Source organism: Vespa crabro, chromosome 6 (assembly GCF_910589235.1).
Source record: "Vespa crabro chromosome 6, iyVesCrab1.2, whole genome shotgun sequence".
NCBI lineage: Eukaryota > Metazoa > Arthropoda > Insecta > Hymenoptera > Vespidae > Vespa > Vespa crabro.
The window spans coordinates 2,768,049-2,787,281 of record NC_060960.1 but is presented as its reverse complement, the minus strand read 5'-3'; the positions used below and the strand labels follow the sequence as shown (position 1 = coordinate 2,787,281).

At 32.8% G+C, this 19,233-nt stretch overlaps 2 protein-coding genes across 4 annotated transcripts; one reads left to right on the top strand and one right to left on the bottom strand.

Moving 5' to 3' along the window:
- The first annotated feature begins 339 nt into the window (after positions 1–339).
- LOC124425116 (protein ST7 homolog) lies at positions 340–3,980 on the top strand. Its single transcript, XM_046965005.1, has 2 exons — positions 340–1,401; positions 1,515–3,980. The coding sequence occupies exons 1-2, from the start codon at positions 975–977 to the stop codon at positions 2,636–2,638; spliced, it is 1,551 nt and encodes a 516-aa protein (XP_046820961.1). The 5' UTR covers positions 340–974; the 3' UTR covers positions 2,639–3,980.
- On the bottom strand, positions 3,343–18,626 carry LOC124425114 (phosphatidylinositol 4-kinase beta). Of its 3 annotated transcripts, none has more exons than XM_046964998.1 (12): positions 17,826–18,626; positions 9,353–9,599; positions 8,352–9,223; positions 8,072–8,255; positions 7,862–7,996; positions 7,620–7,786; positions 7,414–7,544; positions 7,098–7,328; positions 6,705–7,022; positions 6,252–6,628; positions 5,697–6,169; positions 3,343–5,594 (listed from the first exon to the last, which is right to left on the bottom strand). In XM_046964998.1, exons 2-12 carry the CDS (start codon positions 9,535–9,537, stop codon positions 5,407–5,409), a joined length of 3,261 nt encoding a protein of 1,086 aa, XP_046820954.1. In that variant the 5' UTR covers positions 9,538–9,599; positions 17,826–18,626; the 3' UTR covers positions 3,343–5,406. The 3 variants fall into 3 exon arrangements, with proteins under 3 accessions (XP_046820954.1, XP_046820956.1, XP_046820955.1); XM_046965000.1 differs by having other exon boundaries at positions 8,072–8,189; positions 17,826–18,624; XM_046964999.1 differs by lacking the exon at positions 17,826–18,626 and adding an exon at positions 17,647–17,776.
- Between the last annotated feature and the right edge of the window lie 607 nt (positions 18,627–19,233).

Below are 19,233 nucleotides of genomic sequence, written 5' to 3'. Positions count from 1 at the left end.
CATTCAATAATTATTTCTTTAATTATGTGTTTAAAAACCGATCATTTATTTAACTGCTTACGATGAAAGAATAATTCCTTGGATAACATTTATTTTTACTATATTAATTAATAGACATAATAAAATATATACATACATTAAATGTGTTATTACTTTTGTAAACATTATATGTATTATTACTAAAAATTCCAGATACAATATGAACTCAAATTATTTTTAATGTTATAAAAGTATGTGATTATAAATTTTTCTTATATTTACTTTTTGTTTCTTCATGTGTATTTAAATTTTTTAATATTAATTAATAAATCAGGAACAATAATATCTATAAAAATTTAATTCTTAATAACGTAATTTAAATCTCTTAAAAACAATGTTCGACCAATTAAACTTTATGCTTTCACAGATCAAAAGAAAAACTTATTTCTGATTGGCTGACGTACGTTCGATTAATGTCGATCAATATAAAATTTATTTGATGATAAATCTTCGCTTTTTTTTTTTTTTAATTTAAAATAAATGCAGGACTCTTTTCGTTTAAACATAAATACAATATAAACATTGTAATTACAATTTGGTTTATTAGATATTGGTATATTATATATGCGCTATAATCGTTATTGCTATTTTCGATAATCGAAATTGAATACAACAGTGCAAAATTACTATATATCGAAATGTGCCAGATGTCGAAAACAGTTAAAAAGCTTTTATGATTCAAACGAAAATATTTACACGTTCTATCTTCGTAAACATGTATTAATGTTATTAAAGTTCGTTACAAGAAATCGCGAAACTTATTTTATTAATCACATAATAAAATCTTGAAGAGAGGCCTTTCGGGAGATTTCTTATTATAAGAAAATCAACTGTGTTTTCTTTCGTATGGCAATTGATGTAATTATCAACAAGATATTCTCTCTAAAGTTTCAACAGAGTTAAAAATATTTGTCTACAACGTCGAGAGATTATAAATGGCACTTTTATTTACAAGTATGTGGGACTCTACGATGTTCCTGAGCACCCTAACCCCAAAATTCTACGTAGCATTAACAGGAACGTCATCATTAATATCTGGTCTTATTCTCATATTCGAATGGTGGTACTTCAGAAAGTATGGTACTTCATTTATCGAACAAGTATCTTTGAATCATATTTCACCTTGGATTGGTGGAGGTGATACTGCAACTGACAATGCTAACTCAAGTTTGAATAATTCCAATGGTTCTAATCAACAGAACGTTCCTGAATGTAAAGTTTGGCGTAATCCAATAAATTTATTTAGGGGTGCAGAATATCAAAGATTTTTTTGGGCGACTAACAAAGAGCCTCTAACATACTATGATATGAATTTATCGGCTCAAGATCATCAAACTTTTTTTACTTGTGAAGGTGATACAGGTAAATATAATAAAAGTCTGTTTGAACACGTAAAGTCTGGTTATAAGTAATAGCTGACAAAAGTTAAATGTAAATATTATATTGTTTTTATATTAATTGATTATGTCATATAGGTAAAGCTGAATATGAAATTATGCAAACAGCTTGGAGAGAACGAAGTCCTGTAGCCAGAATAACAGCTGCGCATAGTGCTTTAGAAAGTAATCCAGATTGTGCATCAGCTTATATTTTACTAGCCGAAGAAGAAGCTACTACAATTGTAGAAGCAGAAAAGATTTTAAAACAAGCTTTAAAAGTAGCAGAAAATAATTATAGAAAATCTCAAAGTACACAACATCAAGGCTCCATTGCAGAAGCGATACACAGAAGAGACACAAATGTACTTATTTATATTAAAAGACGTTTAGCTATGTGTGCAAGAAAACTTGGAAAATTGAAAGAAGCAGTAAAAATGTTCAGGGACCTAACAAAGGAAGTACCACCAATTATGAATGTTTTGAATATACATGAAAATCTAATAGAAGCTTTGTTGGAGATGCAAGCATACGCTGATGTTCAAGCTGTTTTAGCAAAATACGATGATATAAGTCTACCAAAGTCAGCCACTATATGCTATACAGCTGCTTTATTAAAGGCAAGATTAGTAGCTGATAAATTTTCACCAGATATAGCTAGCAAAAGAGGTTTAACTACAGCAGAAATGTCAGCGGTGGATGCTATTCATAGAGCAGTAGAATTCAATCCTCATGTACCAAAATATTTATTAGAAATGAAACCTTTAATTTTACCACCTGAGCATGTTCTAAAAAGAGGAGATTCAGAAGCTATAGCTTATGCATTTTTCCACCTTGCACACTGGAAACAAATGGAAGGAGCACTTAATTTGTTGCATTGTACATGGGAAGGAACATTCAGAATGCTACCGTATCCTTTGGAAAGGGGGCACTTATTTTATCCATATCCAACGTGTACCGAGTGTGCGGATCGCGAACTTTTACCTACTTTTCATGACGTCAGCGTTTATCCGAAAAAAGAATTGCCATTTTTTATTTTATTTACAGCCGGTTTGTGCTCCTTTACAGCACTCTTAGCTTTGTTGACTCATCAGTATCCTGATACCATGGGTGTAGTCGCACGAGCGATGCTCGCTTGGTTCTCTCATCCATTTTATTATATTTTGGATAAGTTAGAAACTGTCTTGCCGTCTAATTTATTACAGCAGCTCTCTAGAATATAAGATTTTCTTATGATCTCTATTAATCAAGACCTATTGTGATATTTATGATACACTTTTTTTTTCTTTGTTAGATACGCTAAAAATAAGCGTATTAGATGTTCGCGAACAGCTCTTCTTCCTTATTACATTTTTATGACTGATGATTGGATATATGTATTTATAGTACGAATTAATTATTTAGCATTGTAAGTCAATTAAATCATCTACCTTGAATGAAACGATGTACAAGTAATAAAAACAAGTAGATATGCTTACGGCACTTTCCACTTTTTAATTTTCGTTTCTCATTTTTCTTTTTGCTGCCGTAAATACATTATGTAATACATAATATAAATAGCTTTTAAATATTAAAAAGAATGATTAATAAAAAGAATTTCATTACTAATCTTCAATATACGTATATTTGATATTTTTATATTTAATTTTTTAATTGACTGAATGATGTAATTTATTATTTTGTTTTCTTTTATCAAAAGAGCTTGAACACAGTTAAATTATGTGAGGATGCGATGGAAATTTATGCTTGTTGCATTGTTAGATTTTGCATTATATAAGAAAATTATAATTATACGGACGATTTTGAACAATGAACTATTCAATGATAAATTATGAATGATTTAATTTGTTGTGTTGTCAATTAATTGTACGCACTTTGCTTGCGTAATTATTGAAGAGGATATGCAAATAGTTAGAGTACACGTACATATCATTGCATTCGTATTTATTCGATATTTCATATTATCAATAGCTCGTAATGAGTTGAGAGAACAAACAAGACCAGGTATATTCATATTTTGCATATTGTTAAGATAAAACATGGCTTATATGTTACATAAAGGAAATAGATACAATTTTAATAAATCTGATCTTATACAATTGTATTAAATATACATAATACAACGAGTATTGACAAATTTAGAATAAAAAAACTTCTTCATTATATTATAAATTAATTTATATTAAAATATAACAAAACCAACGATTACTATTGGAGAAATGAATCAACTCTGGTCTGCCTGTCTATCGTGAGACGGTTATGATAGGAGAGAGAGATATAAGACACTTGGAAGTCAGAGGGCCCAGGTCTCTCGTACTCTGGGCTGGCTCACCATGACTTTGATTTTGTTTCAAACATTCATCCACTATTAGCCTTAAATGATAACTGATTTAAATTTTTTGTTTTTATGTACAATACTTTTTTACTTTATAATTTAGTTACCCGAAAAAAAGAAAAAACAGATATAACGCAGGAATAGTATTAAATAATTGTTTCCACATAGCTAAGACAATTTGTATTATAATTATGAATGTACGTAATAAGAACATGTAAAAACTTTTCAAATGTGGTTCTTAAGTTTTACTATAAGAATTATCCTTAATAGATTGTTACAATTACATGTATATATATATGTATATATACATATATATATATTATATTATTACATATAATATGTATATATATATATATTTATATATATATTTATATTATATATTATATATTTCAGTATATAATATATAATATATATTAATATATAGTAATATTGATCTATAAAGTAGGAGATATTTTTTTTTGAGTATTCGTCTTCGGTTAGTATCTGAGCCTTTTACGTACAGCCCATATACGTTCAAACGGCACATATGATTCTTCCCATCATTTCTTCCATCATTCATGCCGTTCCGGATAGATTTATTTACTGCCAAAACGGTTGAATTATTTTCTTGCAATCCGACAAAAGTCCACATATTGTGTTTATTTACAAATAACAGATTGTCCAGTTCACTATAAGGGTAGCATCGACAGACAGCCCTGTAATCACTTCACTGCATTTTTAGACTTGATCGTAACCACCATTCTCTATAAATAAGGCACCTTTAACAAATTACGCTGTTATAGGCTACAACGATCTAGCAGTCCAACACTTATTCAATGTTACAAGATCTGCACCGATAGTAGATAACTCGTAATTGTCAATTGAGGCTTACATAAACTGCTGTATTAATACATTGAACGAAAAACAATATGCATATGTAAACATTATGTAACTAACTGGGCACTGTAAACATCAAAAATTATTTCCCGTTTAAAATTTGAATTCTCTTAAACGGAAATAGTCATCTTCTCTCAATTTTCTTAATATGTTTTGTTTACCATAAATTAACATAGTCATAACAAATACTTTATCATTTAATGTTTTATAGCATTTATAATAAATATATTAACTGTACTTATTATTTGCTACAATCCAATATCTTTAAAGCAGCGTAGTTCGCGTAAAACTTCTCGTTTCAAATGCCTCAAGAGTTTAATCTAAAATGATTTTTATCTATTCATGCCTCATTTCGAATGCCTCAAATTTCTTCTAAAATGATCTACCTACCATGCCCACCACACTGGGCTGCCAAAGCGACAAGTAATTCGAAGATCAGACGTAATTGACCTAATCCAGTTAACGCGATTCGATTTAGACTATTTGATTTTATAGAAAAAAACAAAAAAGAAAAAGAAAAAAAGAAAACAAAAACAAAAAAGAAAAAAGGACCGGAGAGCAATTTATTCACACTGGAACGATATCTCCTTGACCATCGAAAAGATTCAAAAGTACTTTGTGCTCGTGGAATGTTGAAAAGTGTATTTAAAAGTGTGGAAGAAATCCCACATTATTAAATTGATATTATTTGCAACTGTTCTCTTCTTTGTCCATGATAAAAATATCTTCCAACGCCAAAAAATTATGACACTGGCGTGGATGAAAAGCTTCACTACGGCATTAAAGAGTACCGTTTGCGAAGTACTGATATCGGTCATACAGTTTAGTAGACCAAGAATGAATGCTACCTTCGACCAAATCTTCAACATGGCGACGTAATTGGTCTTCCGTAAGCGTAAGATGAAATCTATTTTTCAATCCTTGAACCGTAGCGGCTCCTCCACTACGGAAACAAGGAAGTTGAGATCCTATAACGGGAAACAAAAAATGATTAAGGTTATATAAAGGAATTTTTTATGAGCAAAGATAAAGTATCAATTATTATGCATTGATTACTAAAGAGGTATTACCTGATAACATGATTTCTACTAGATTAACAATCTTTTCCATATGCTTTCGTGCTGCGATTAAACCTTGAAGAATGAGAGTTTTAAATTGTTGAAAAATTTTTGATTGACTACCACCCATCACTTCAACAAATTCGGGAGTCAATTTAAATGGACTGGTCTCAAATCCCAAATTGCGAGGTGAGGTTGATAATATGAATCCAAAATCTATATGTATTAGGTGTCCATCGCTATGTAGTAAAATATTTCCATTGTGACGATCCTTCACTTGAATGAGATAACTTATAAGACAGTAAGCAGCACAACTTTGCACGAAGTTCTTTTGAGCTACGATAAACGCTTCTGAATTTGAAGGACCAAATTCTCGTTCGAAGTATTGTAGAAGAGTCAGCTGACAGTGCTTTTTTATTTGATGTAAAGATACTGTGTTCAATATTGGTTCTATCAATCCACTATCATTGGATAAACATAAAATCCTACAAATTATATGAAGTTGCAGTGAATTGTAACTTGTTAAAAGACATAAGTTAATATTTATAGGAATAATTTTTATCATACTTGTATGGTCGAACCCAAAGTGGAATTTTCTCATCTAGCCAAATTTTTTGTAACATTGAAAGTAATTGGGAAGCAAGAAGTTCTTGTCTTAAATCATCCCCACATTTTACAATAACGGCAAGAAGTCTCCAAGAAGCTAAATGACCATATGGACTGGATGCTCTAATACGTTTCTGCTTTAATTCCCATGGCTCTTTGAGGACGGCGGCTGATGGATCCTCTGGATCATGGTTAAATGTTGCACTAGGTGTAGCAGTCATTTCACTTAGACGACGTTTTATATCACCAGGTACAAAAACTGGTTCTCGACTATCAGATGATTCTTGACTTAATTGCGATATCGTATCTCTATCTCTGGGCTTACGTAATTGTAAATACTGTTGAGATAGAAAACAAAAGTTGAATAATAAAGAAATATGAAGAAAACAAGCATATATGTATAACTAACGTTACCTGTTGTGTGATTTCATCGTCTTCTTGACTCCAACAATCATTTGGATCGTCATCGGGAAAATTAAATGCTATTTCTGTATTTTTAACAGAATATGGAGAGATATTTTTAACAGGAGTTTGTCTAAGTGCTGTTGTTACGTTTTGCTGCATTTCAGCAGAAACCAGATTAGATGATGACGTCACATTAGACTGTTCACCACCAGTTAAATTTTCTTCAGACTTCGTATGCCTTAATGAACTTCCCATAATTTTGGTCGGCACAGGTGATGTATATAAATCTTCTACTTCCAATACTTCGACATAAATAATATATGGTGCCTGAAGTAGTAAAATTTACAACTGTAATGATATGAAATAAATATTTATAGAAGTATAAGAATTAAAAATATCAACCTTATCTTTACTATTAAGCACAGCAGCATATTGTGGAGGGACTCTTACAATATGATGCGGTACTGTACTATGCAAAGGCAACCATACCCTTGCAGGAAGATTTAAATTAAGAGTGTTAAGTTCTGCTACCAACTGTACAGTCTTACTTTCCTTTGTTGGAATAGTCCCAAGTAATTTACCAATAGATATCAATGCTTGAATAAATTCAAGTTCTGGAGCAAGACGGGGTGCCTGTTATAATGAAATAAAACAAGAATAATCAATATCATGTATTATTCAAATTAAGTGAGCTTTTTATAAATACCAATTTACTTACATTGCAGAAGCAATCGGTTTTTTGACCTCTTAAATCATTTACCACACCTTGGCAGGAATAAAAACAGGTACAACCATTGTCAAATGCTCGACCAGAGCTCAGGTCCCCAAGGCTTACTTTATTTATTGTACCTTTATAAAAAACAAATAGATGAATTTTCATTTAATATTTTTTGAATATAAACTTGATTTAAATTTTATATATACCGGAATGACTACGGCGTAAAGTTTGGAACAATCCAGTAGCATCCGATTGAGATCTTTGGTGAGTTTTCTTATTAGGTGACATAACGTTCTGTGTTAAAGGTAATGGCGGCGAAGCAGGAACTTGCAACGCGGAAGATCGTTGCTTTCGTGTCAGATTTCCTTTCGGCCTGAATTTATAATATTTTAGAAATGTACTATAATATATTCTAATAATACATAGCATTTTCTATTTAAATTCTTACCTAAGTTCATCTGACAAAATGAGATTTTTTAATTTGGTCCCATGAGACTTCTTTTTGGATGGCAAATGAGCATCAGAGCTGTATGCATCTAATAGCCAAGCACATTTTAACGAGAAATCGGCCGATTGTCTACATCTGTAAAAAAGATAAAAACGTTAATACAATAGGAATATGATATGTCAAATAGATTCATGAAAAATATATTTTTACCTATGGACAAGATATGGATAAAGAACTTCAGTAACATCATGAAGTTGTATATACATTAACACCAATTGTGGCAAATAGAAATCCACTTCGTTATCAGGAAAACTGAACATCTTGTTACCTAAAAATATACTAAATATGTGTGAATTTTCTGTTTCTATGCAAGAATCCATAATGCAAGATTTATCTAAAAGTATGTAAATTCATATCAATTTTCTCATAAAAAGTTAGCAATTATATGATTTAGAAAATATCAATTAAGAATTTCTATTAAAAAACTTACCTAGATAACTCTGAACACCTGGTTCTTTGGAATTGAAAAGATAGGATATGGCCATAGACATATCAAATATTTGACTCTCGAATAACCTGAGTAAACATCCCTCCGATGGCTTTGGCTGAACTGTCTCTTGTCTTTGAACTTCTGGTTGTTTTTTTACAGTTTCTTTATCAGGTTGTGCAGAGGTGCCACAACACAAAGTCATCGCAGCGCCTGCCAATTCTCCTTGTACCATGGCTACTTCGGAGGAAGAGTTTTGATACTCCATAGCTTTCTCAGATATGCTATTACAAGGTTCCTCGCATGAGTATTCATGATTTTGAAGTTCTTTAGGACAAAGGACTATACCAGAGTGTTCCTCAGTTTCATGATTAGTTTTATCGAGATTCTTTAGTTTACAGAGTTCACGATCACCATTCTTTTCGGGCAAGGACTCACTACGTAACACTAATTCCACAGGGGACACTGATACAGACACCCCACTGTTGTCTTCTCCGTCAACAGCATCAATCCCATCCATATCTCCTGTTTGTGACAAAGTAGAATCGAGACTTTCTCTACTATGCAAATGATCTACACTTGACTCTCTGGTAGCTGTGTTGGCAGCGTCACTAGAACCGCTGTCGGAACCACAGAGTATACCAGAGTCGTCGGATCCAAGACTAGCGAGATCTTCGCGTTCTCGACTACGTCCCTTGCAGGTTGGCACCGTTGTCTTAATTACGGGCGTAGGGTTCGTCTCGCATTCTGGACTCGGAGTAACGTCCACCTCAGGGATTCGTTGTAAAGCCGAATCCAGGCTTCTGTTTCTATGGTGCAGCGTTAACGTTGTCGCGGCCGCTTGGGGCACCGGTGGAAGTAAGATACCCATTGACCTATAATAAATATTATAATTAATATCTCAAAGTTTCCCGCTTGTCATCATAATTTCATGATCCAATTATCTGATCTCGCAATTATCTTTATCACTATTTTAAGAAAGATACATAGAGAAATTCATGTACCTAAAGTCCAAACTATGATTTCGTTGATGAGTTGTCAGCCTATTGCGAGCGCTGATTGATGGATTTGGTCGGCCATGAACAAGAGGAACATTACAGTTAGCTAATTTGTGCCTTTTGATATGTGCCACGCTTTCCTGGCGCGTCGATCCACCAGTAGGCACTGTTACGGCTACGACTTCGCTCATATTAAACTTAAACGAGCACTGGCTCAGCCAACAGTCATCTGCTGTTCATGTTGACAGCTCACCTGTAAAAAAATAAAAAAAGAGGAAGACAATAAAGAGGAAGAAAATAAGGAATGTGAGGATATTATTATTTAACATTAATAATCATTATCGGTCAAGATCGAAATTTCAGCGAAATTAATCTTAACAGATTGAAAAACGTGTTAAAGAGAAACATTCGTTAGTTTACGTAACACATTTCTAATGTATATACATAACCCGAAAGAAGACGGGCTGCTTGGCAACACTTTGCTCGCTGCCAACGTTGACAGTGAATGCCTAAACAACTTGCATATGTATCTACGTATACATATATACATACATACATCACATGCATACATACATATATACATCATATGTACATACATATACACACACGTGTGTATTTCTCAAGAAGCATGCAATATGCGGAGAAAGTACAGACGCTTTTCGACGAACGACGAAAATCTTCCGAGAAAAGACGATTCCTCGTGGAAAAACACGAGTTCTGTTGATGCGAGACGAATGTGAGGCACGCTTCGTTTCTAGAGCACAATTTTAATTAAACTCGAACGTGTACGAGTCTTATAAACGTCGCAAACGAAACGTATTTTATGTAGACTTTTAAAGAGCAACAGAAATTACTCGTCGGCAAATGAGAATCTTTGTCTTGAAGTCGGGTGGAATCCTAGTTTTTTCCTTTTTCTTTTATTTCTTTTTTTTTTTCATCCTCGATATATTTGACTAACGTTAACTTTATAGTATCGTAAAAACAAAGTAATGAATAATCGCAGTATTCATTTTAAAATTCTCATGAAAATTGATTTGTCATGACCATTGTGAAATCTCCGTGGCATTTAATAGAGAAAAACAAAACCTAAGCAATTGCATTACTTTGGAATACAATCGTCGAGTAGAAGCTTTGTTTGAAAATGGCGCGCCAGAGAAATTTATAGTCGGGAATATGAGCGAGACAAAATGTGTTTGCGTGTGTGTAAAGAGGAACATTGCGTAGAAAAAGATCGCGAGAGATAAATCTCATAACCTAGAAACCATTCGATTGAGAAACATAAAGATCCCTGTAAATAGGTTTTATGAATGTTTATGAATGAAGAATGATAGAACATAAAGAGATCTAAATTAATATATCACTGACAAGCGACGTGATAAAAGATATTAATAGAAGGAAAAGAAACGTATTACCATTGGTTGACTATTAGGAAGTTTCGAAAATGAGATTGTGTAGAATCGTTATCGTTACCAAAAAAAAATCTACAGTTTCGTAAAGCTTATAATAGTAATAATGATAAAAAAAAAAAAAAGAAAAGAAAAAACCAAGAAAAAGAAATAAGATGAAGAGAAAATGAACATTATATTATCGTAATGAAAGGAGACACATAATCGTTCCAAACATTTCAACACAAGTCGAGAACCATTTCCGGTAGGTAAGTGAAACGTCGATTCTATGTTAGTTAAAGATTAGATCCAATCAACGTTTCATTCTATTTTACTGTCTCCTCGAGCTCAATCATACAATTAACACCTATTTCTACGAGGGAATGATCTATGATTTAAATCATTTCTTCGATGTCTTCCATCAAATAAATTTTAGTTCATATACGTTCGTGCACGCTACAATACCAACACTTTTGAAATTATTTTTTCTCTCTCTAGATTTCAATATTAATTAATCGTAAAAAAAAATTAGATAAAATTCTTCGAACGAGTGACGCCCACGATCATTCTAAAACGATTAGATTTGTTATGCACTCTAGAGAATTTGCTTCTGTCAAGGTCAATTGAATATACAGATGTCGTCTTCGATCAATATGACGAAAACAAACCCCCCGTAGCCCTTTAAATAAGTTAATGAACTTTTTTTCTCGATAAGACCAATTTTCTGAAGTATATAATTTATCCACTTACGCTTGGTACTTAATTTGATTAAAGATTTTAAATTTTGGCTAACTGCCAGAACTTGGAATCTTTAATCAAATTAACTGTGTTCACATGCGTGTTAACACACTTGATCATCATTTGCCGTAAGGTTTTTCAAGAATTTATTCATTATGATTGTCTTCAAATATTTTTCTTGATGATATTCATCGAATAATGAATAAGCAAAGTTGCATGTAAATTTTTGTATATAACATGAAAAAAGTTCATAATAAAATCACAGTAAGAGAGATTTTTTTTTAGATGTAATGATTTTATGATTTAACGTAATCTTTATGGCTGAATAATACTATTCTTGAAATCTAGTATTGCAGAACAAATATAAATGATACCGAATACGACGCATCCGTATTCGGTTATCATGCAAGCGGATCTCTCAATCTCTCCTATTTCTTTTTTTCTCATACTATTATTTCATATTTATTTAATTGCATAATATCTTTTTTTATCCGTCTCTGTGAAAAGTCGATTTATAACCTAAAAAAAAGAAAAATAAATGAATAAAAAAGAAATAAAAAAAAGTAACCCTTTTCTTAACCTCATTCTCGTAAACTTCTCAACTTCATCCATTCTGATGCGGTAAATTTAAAAAAAGAGAAAACATCGTATTCCTTCATATTGGACAAAGCAGTTCATTTCTTGAGACCGTCTTAAGAAACGCGTTTCGTAGAGTTTCTTACAAAACTATCAGACTCTTCCGTGAAAAGCAAAAGAGCGTCGAGTTTCACGAAAACGATGTGTTAAACTCGAATGTTCGCGTCCAGCCGAGCATGTGCTTTCACCAGTTTCACTTTGCTTACAGTTCCCTTCTTCTTCCTTCTCCCTTTCGCTGAACTTCTTTTCTATGGAATACACATACTCGATAACAAAAACAAAAAAATAAAAAGAAAAGAAAAGATAAATCAACCAATCATCGTTCCTCGTGTGTGTGAAAATTGATTGTAAATAATTTAGAATTCTTAAATAATTGTCATAATGAACCGTTCATTTGTCAAAGTGATTAACTCCGTATAATAAATAGTAGAGAAAATTTATAAATTTATATATATTGTTGTTTAATATTTTTTTATAAAATATATGTTTTAAATGTATATTGTAGAATGTATTATTACAATTGTAGCTTTTATGTTACATTTGTAACATAAAATTGTTATAACTTTAAATGAATAATAATTAATAATTAAGTAATACAACTTTATTTTACTATATATAGTAATCAGAGTTATTTTTTATATATGATACATAGTTGTTTTATATATATATATATATATATATATATATATATATATATATATATATATATATAATTAAGTAGTAAATTATTTATTAAGCGAACATGCAAAGCTTTGTTATTTGATAGTGTTTAAAGTAATTACGAAGAAAAGTTATTTTAAATATAAAAAATTAAGTATCGATCAAATACTATGGTATAGTAAATTTTTAAAAACTTCACAAAGTCGAAAAATCTGTCAATTACGACTTGTGAACGGTTCTTTTGAAAAAAAAAAAGAAAAAAGAAAAAAGAAAAAAAAAAAGAGAGAAAAAAGAAAAGAACGGGAAAACCAGAAAAAAAAAACAAGAAAAAAATCGATCAACCATCGTTTCTCGTGTAAAACAGATTTATAAAAAAAAAAAAAAAAAAAAAAAAAGTAATCATGTTTCTCGAGAAAATTATTAGTTAACAAGATAGGAAAAGTTGATCTCGATCTCGCGATATCTCGAATCAAGAGCAAGAGAAACAAAGCGTGAGAGACTGCAAAGAACCTCGGCGATTTCTCACGGAATATCGTCCTTTCCGGCGGAAGAAGGCAGGGACGATGAAAAAAGAGAGATGGGGAGAGAGAATGAAAAAAAAAAAAAAAAAAAAAGAGCGAGAAATCAGTCTGGAGGACATGGGCAGCGTAATTCTCATTTTGTGTTCCTTGATTGACAAAAGTTCGATCCCGACGAATTAGCGTCAATCATGATTGTGGTACGTGATTGGTATAAAGAAAGAGAAAGAGAGAAAAAAAATAAGCATCGTGTGCTTCGCTTCATGCATGCGCACTTTGATCTCTAGCATGTATTTCGATCCGAATGAATGTCACTCGCGTGAATTTCTGTTTTGCTTATTTTAACAACATTTATCATTGTAATACAGTCTTTGAATGATATTTAAAATACGACCAAATCGATAAGAAGAATGGTAGTAGTAAAGCTGTTAGCATTCGTGATAAGAAAATAATTTACGTATATATTAAATCATGGAAAATAATATACTTTTATGAGTTGTGATTAACTTTTAAAATGATAATAATACTTCTTTGGGTCGTATTTAGTCACATTATTATTACATATGTAAAGGATAATGAAGAAACTATCTATTATCTATTATAAATATTTAGTCATAACGAAATGAATAGAAAATAATGAATATGTATAGTATATATATATGTATATATATATATACACACACACACACACATATATATATATATGTATACATCGATATATGTATTGATGTATTTAAGTCTAATTCACAGATATTGATAAGCTATATTCTCCGAATTACAGGGAACACATTCCTGACAAAACACGTAACCTAAGCGTATGTATATCCGATTGACTCGACTTAACCACATGATCATAATCACGAGGTCCATTCAAGTCAAAAGGACGCATAATTCAATCTTTATATGTATGTACGAATAAAACCGTGATATATGATAAAACACTTGTACAAACCACCTACGATTCTTGAAATTAGGACGTGAACGTGCGAACGTTTAAAGTTTACGCCGCCTAAACACCTTTCAAACTGGTATCTTTTTGCCCGCGCAATTTTACGAGTCGACATACTTTATCGCGCGAAACGAGTACGATCGCGTTAATCTGATATATAAAGAGACTTCGCAATCGAGGGGGAATGCGTTGAAGAAACGTGCTCGATATCGTTTAATACCAAGGACGTATGTTTTAAAACGTAAACACAAAAGGATGGATTCGTCTTTGACGATTAGAAATTCATATTTATTCCCTCCCTCTTTTTTTTTTCTATCATTTATAAAATGATCGAATATTATTGAATGGAAATATAACTTATACAATATGAAAGTTTTTCAACGTCCTGCGAGAGAGTGTGACCTTTCCAAAAGAAATTACATGAAACGATTGAAATACGAGATAAAATCAAAATGAAAAGGATGATACGTTCGATGCATCACGTCGCAGACGAACGAACGAACGAACGTTCGCATGAGAAAAGTAAAGGCAGTCGAGGATAGCCGAGCGAGATCGAGCGCCGCTTCGGCCGGTTCCTCTCACTCTGTTTCTCTCTTTTTCTCGCTCGCTCGCTCGCTCGCTCGCTTACTCACTCACTCACTCGCTCGCCACATCTATCTATCTCTAGCAAAGCTCATTCCGTCTCTTTCTTGCACAGCTTTTTCGCCGGCAACGTTCACGCGTGACTGACTCTCTCGCGGTGCCGTTTCTGGGGTGTGCCAGGGAGTAAAAGCAGCACAGTGAGAGAACGAAGGGCCGCCTTCACCGGCGTCTTAAGGGCTCGTGATTCTCCATGAAACTCTTCCCTTCCTATTCCCGTGAGAACTCCACCCGATCGACTCTTCTGATTTCATGGAATTCGTCTGTCGGCTAACGTACATCGTACCTTCTTCTCTAGACCTTTCAAGCGTAGAAAATAAAGTCCGATCTTAATCCTTTCCGACTTATGCTTTTCTAACATTGCTATTTGAAATATACATATACACATATTCCTTTTTTCCGTATATTATTAATAAATCTGATATATCATCGGTTGAGAACCGATTGGTCAAAGAGAGTTAATCAATCAATTTGCAGTGCTTTGTTTGATCGCTCATTGGTCAGTATAATAAATGATAGAATATGTATTATGCAAGAAAAACAAGAAATAAAATAAATTTACTATATATCGTTATACGTTTATACAATCTTGGAGAATCGATAAAGAATATACATAACCTTCGATTCTCATTGAGGAAAACTTTTTATTAAAGGATAATAATTGACGGTTGATTTACGTGATAGTTTTGATAATATATACATTGTTCAATTTTTCCGCATTTGATGAAATTCCTTTTCGTATTTATAAAAATATTATTGTTAAAACAGAAAAAAAGAAAAAAAGAAAAAAAGAAATAAATTAAGCAGTTGCACTTCGAAACGAAACATTCGGCATATTATTTCTCTCTCAATTTCTTTCGAAGCTTGTTCATGATTAGAAAGCGATAAAAACGCTCTTATTTATACAAATGAATTATTTTTTCTTTTTTTTTTTATAAGTTTCATACGACAGAATTGTTACGATCTTCTCGACAACGTGATAATCAATGAAATTATCTTTGCGTTATCTACTTGAAAATATTGACATGATTCATCTATCGATTTATTTCCATTAAATGAACGATTTTAAACCAATGATCCGCTTAAAAAGAATTTTAAATGAATCGATGATCGAAAAAAAAAATAAATAAATAAAAGAAAAAAAATAAAAGAGAGAACAAAATAAAAAAATAATAAAAAGAAAAAGAAGAGAAACGAAAATATTGAAACTAAACCGTTTCCTTTAGCTCAATATATAATCAACATTAATCCCGGATGCAGACGGAGCGCGCTTTACCGCATGCAGGATCTTAAAAGATACATCCCCTCTATTAGACTTTTTCAACCCTTTACAAGTTTACGTCAAAGCTGACGTCATATAAATCCATGTGCGATGGCATTGAAAGACGAAGTATACTAAAACGGAAATATGCGTTATGCACGCACATTAGAGAAAAAAACACTTTAATAGGATCTATACTTTTTATCCGAGGAATATAGAAGAAAGATAAACGATACAGAACAAACTGAAGTTTCTCACGTGACTAACTTCTCCCCATTTAATCCTTCCTCGTTCGCATTTTCGCTGGTCATTCTAAATAGCTGGCAAAGAGCCAAGGGAGCCAAGGGGGGAACCAACGTACGTTCTGTTTTTTTTCCTTCTTGTTTTTTTTTTCTTTCTTTTTTTTTTTCCCTTATAATTTCGTAACATAATGTAAACCAAATAACATCTATTAATGATCGAATGAAATTCAATAATAAGAATTTATTATAATCGTTAATCTATATTTCCTTATCATTAAAAAAGTTTCAATAAAGAAATAATAATTTCGTCGAATTTCACGAATTTCGAAAGAACGCGGCTAAAATTTTCGTATCCTCATATATCGCGTTCAAATCGATTCGAGAAAGTCGACGATGGCAGCCAAAACCAAGGACTACATATGTATAACGCATACTATGTATTACACATCCTGGTTTCTCTCACTTTGCATTTAACTTGTAAGAGAAAAAGAGAAAGAGATGAAGAAACGACTTCGATAAAAGGAATTTCTTTCTTTTATCGGCTTACCTATATGTACTCTCAATATACTTTTAAAAGCAAAAGTACGTATGTTTTCAAAGTCAGGCCATTTCTCTTTCCCCTACTTTTTCCACCCTACCATCAGAAGTAGCAGAAGTAGGAAGGGACCAGTACTATACTTTGACAATGACAGCTACACACACTCTCTCTCTCTCTGTCTACCCATCTCTTTTCTACCATTCGTATATCTCTCGACACGAAACAATACCGCACGCGTTATCGCTAACTCCGAATTGCACGAACACAGGAGTATCATCGACCGTTCTACGAGCTATCTGTCTGTTAAACGAATCGTATATGAAGAAAAATATTTTCACGAATTCGTTTCCCTATCTTTTTTCTCCGATTAAAAAAAAAAGAATCATTCTATATTTTTTGATATAATATAATAATATAATAATAATAATAATAATTATTATTATTATTATTATAATTATTATTATTAATATTAATATAAGTATATTTTTTAGAAAAGAGCCAACGTATACCAATTCGTCAAAATAACATAAGTTACGAAGCTCGGTCGAGTATATATATAAGAGTGATACGCGTACTCGTGTGTATATATCATGTGTGTATGTTTATGTATGAGTGTGTAAATCGACACAAGGAATACACTGCTTTCACACATCGCAGAGAACGGGGTTCTCTAAGATATTCGTGAAATCTCTACCTCTCTTGTATTTTGTTTCTTCTTTTTATATACTACTCACAGATAAAACAAGGATAGCGCCTTTCTCTATTCATGTTTCATTCTGTCTCTTTCACTAAACATATAGCAAGCTCGCACGCTGCGCGCACATACATATGTCACACGGACAAACGTCGATGATCATTACGATGGGGTGCGACATTAATGATGACGATGATGTGGCGACGGTGAAGAACTCACCTCGCTTTCGAGAATCCGAAATTTGTGCTACAATCACACCGTAGGCATAATAATCTTCGATCACTATTTCTTGTATAACTTTTTTACTCAAACTTCCACGACAGTGTCTGTCTCTCTTTAGATAGGGACGGTAAAGTAGAATCCGAGTATATTAGTTGATACCAATGAATAGTAGTAGTATTGCTTGTAGTAACGATGTTGCGAGTGAAAGAGAGATGGATACATATCCTTTTCCAATGGCAGAGAGCTCCAGTACTGTCACGCACTGAGAGCGTAGGAGAGGCCGCTTTCAAGCAATTTCGCGCGACGCCCGGCTACGCCCAACAACGACAACGGTGACTTCTTCCAACACTGATCCTCGTTTCTTCTTCATAGCCTCACACCACGTACATTTCGAACGCACGAACCACTCACGACTTTTCCCGAGTTCTTTCTCTTTCTCTCTATCTACCTCTATCTCTTTCTTTTTACCTATATGTATGCGTACATGTATATATATATACATACATGATGTATATGTATATATATATTGTATATATATATGATTTTCCCTCTTTCTTTTTTTCTTTTCTGTTTTTTTCTTCTTCCTCTTCGAAAAAATTTGGAACTTCTCTTTCAACTGTTTTCTCACTAGTAGAATTACAAGTTTCAAGTATTATGCGTTCTACGCGAAGAACGTTGTGTAGTTGTGTGACCACCGAGCAAGAGAGAGAGAGACACGAGAAAGGCGACGCGAGAGACGACCTCGCCAGGCTCGACTGCTCGCGCCGCACGATGCACCGACTGGCACGGCGCCACTGCTACCAACCGAACGGTCGCCTTCCTACGGCCCGAACGATACCGAATGCCAGGGCCGTACGAGTTTATTCCTGTACCCGGCTCACTTGTTTCTTCTTCCCACTAGACCGTGCACGCGAATTGTCTTTTGTGTTCCGCGTTATGATTTTTTCTTCTCGACTCTTTGGTGTAATTCGAAACTAATTTACTGAAGTATTAATTATGATCTTTATTGAAAGAATTATTTTTGGATTTTAGAATATATTCTATTTTTATTTCGAGATAAATACAATAAAGAAATGGTACTGTTCCGAGAAGTTTCTTCTTTTTTTTTTTTTTTTCAAATTTTTCAAAGAAAAAAAAAGGAAAAGATAAAACCGCAATGTTATTCAAAAAAAATATATAACAATATTACGTTACTGAAAACATGTAAATGCCTTGTACCGATGCAAATTAACGAGATAATGTAAAATAGTAGGAGAGCGATCGCATGGGACGTCACATATGTGACTGTGCAGCATTTTATTCCGATCTACGAGAGAATGGAAAAATCGCATAGAAGAAACGCTTAAAGGAGTATACGCTCGGGAATACATATCGAATCGGGATAGACATATGTGTAGGTGTAACA

Coding starts and splice junctions, on each gene's coding strand:
- LOC124425116 (XM_046965005.1), top strand. CDS start 975: ATGGCACTTTTATTTACAAGTATGTGGGACTCTACGATGTTCCTGAGC. Junction 1,402..1,514: donor TACTTGTGAAGGTGATACAG/GTAAATATAATA, acceptor TATGTCATATAG/GTAAAGCTGAATATGAAATT.
- LOC124425114 (XM_046964998.1), bottom strand. CDS start 9,537: ATGAGCGAAGTCGTAGCCGTAACAGTGCCTACTGGTGGATCGACGCGC. Junction 9,224..9,352: donor AATCATAGTTTGGACTTTAG/GTACATGAATTT, acceptor TATTTATTATAG/GTCAATGGGTATCTTACTTC. Junction 7,787..7,861: donor ATTTTGTCAGATGAACTTAG/GTAAGAATTTAA, acceptor TTATAAATTCAG/GCCGAAAGGAAATCTGACAC.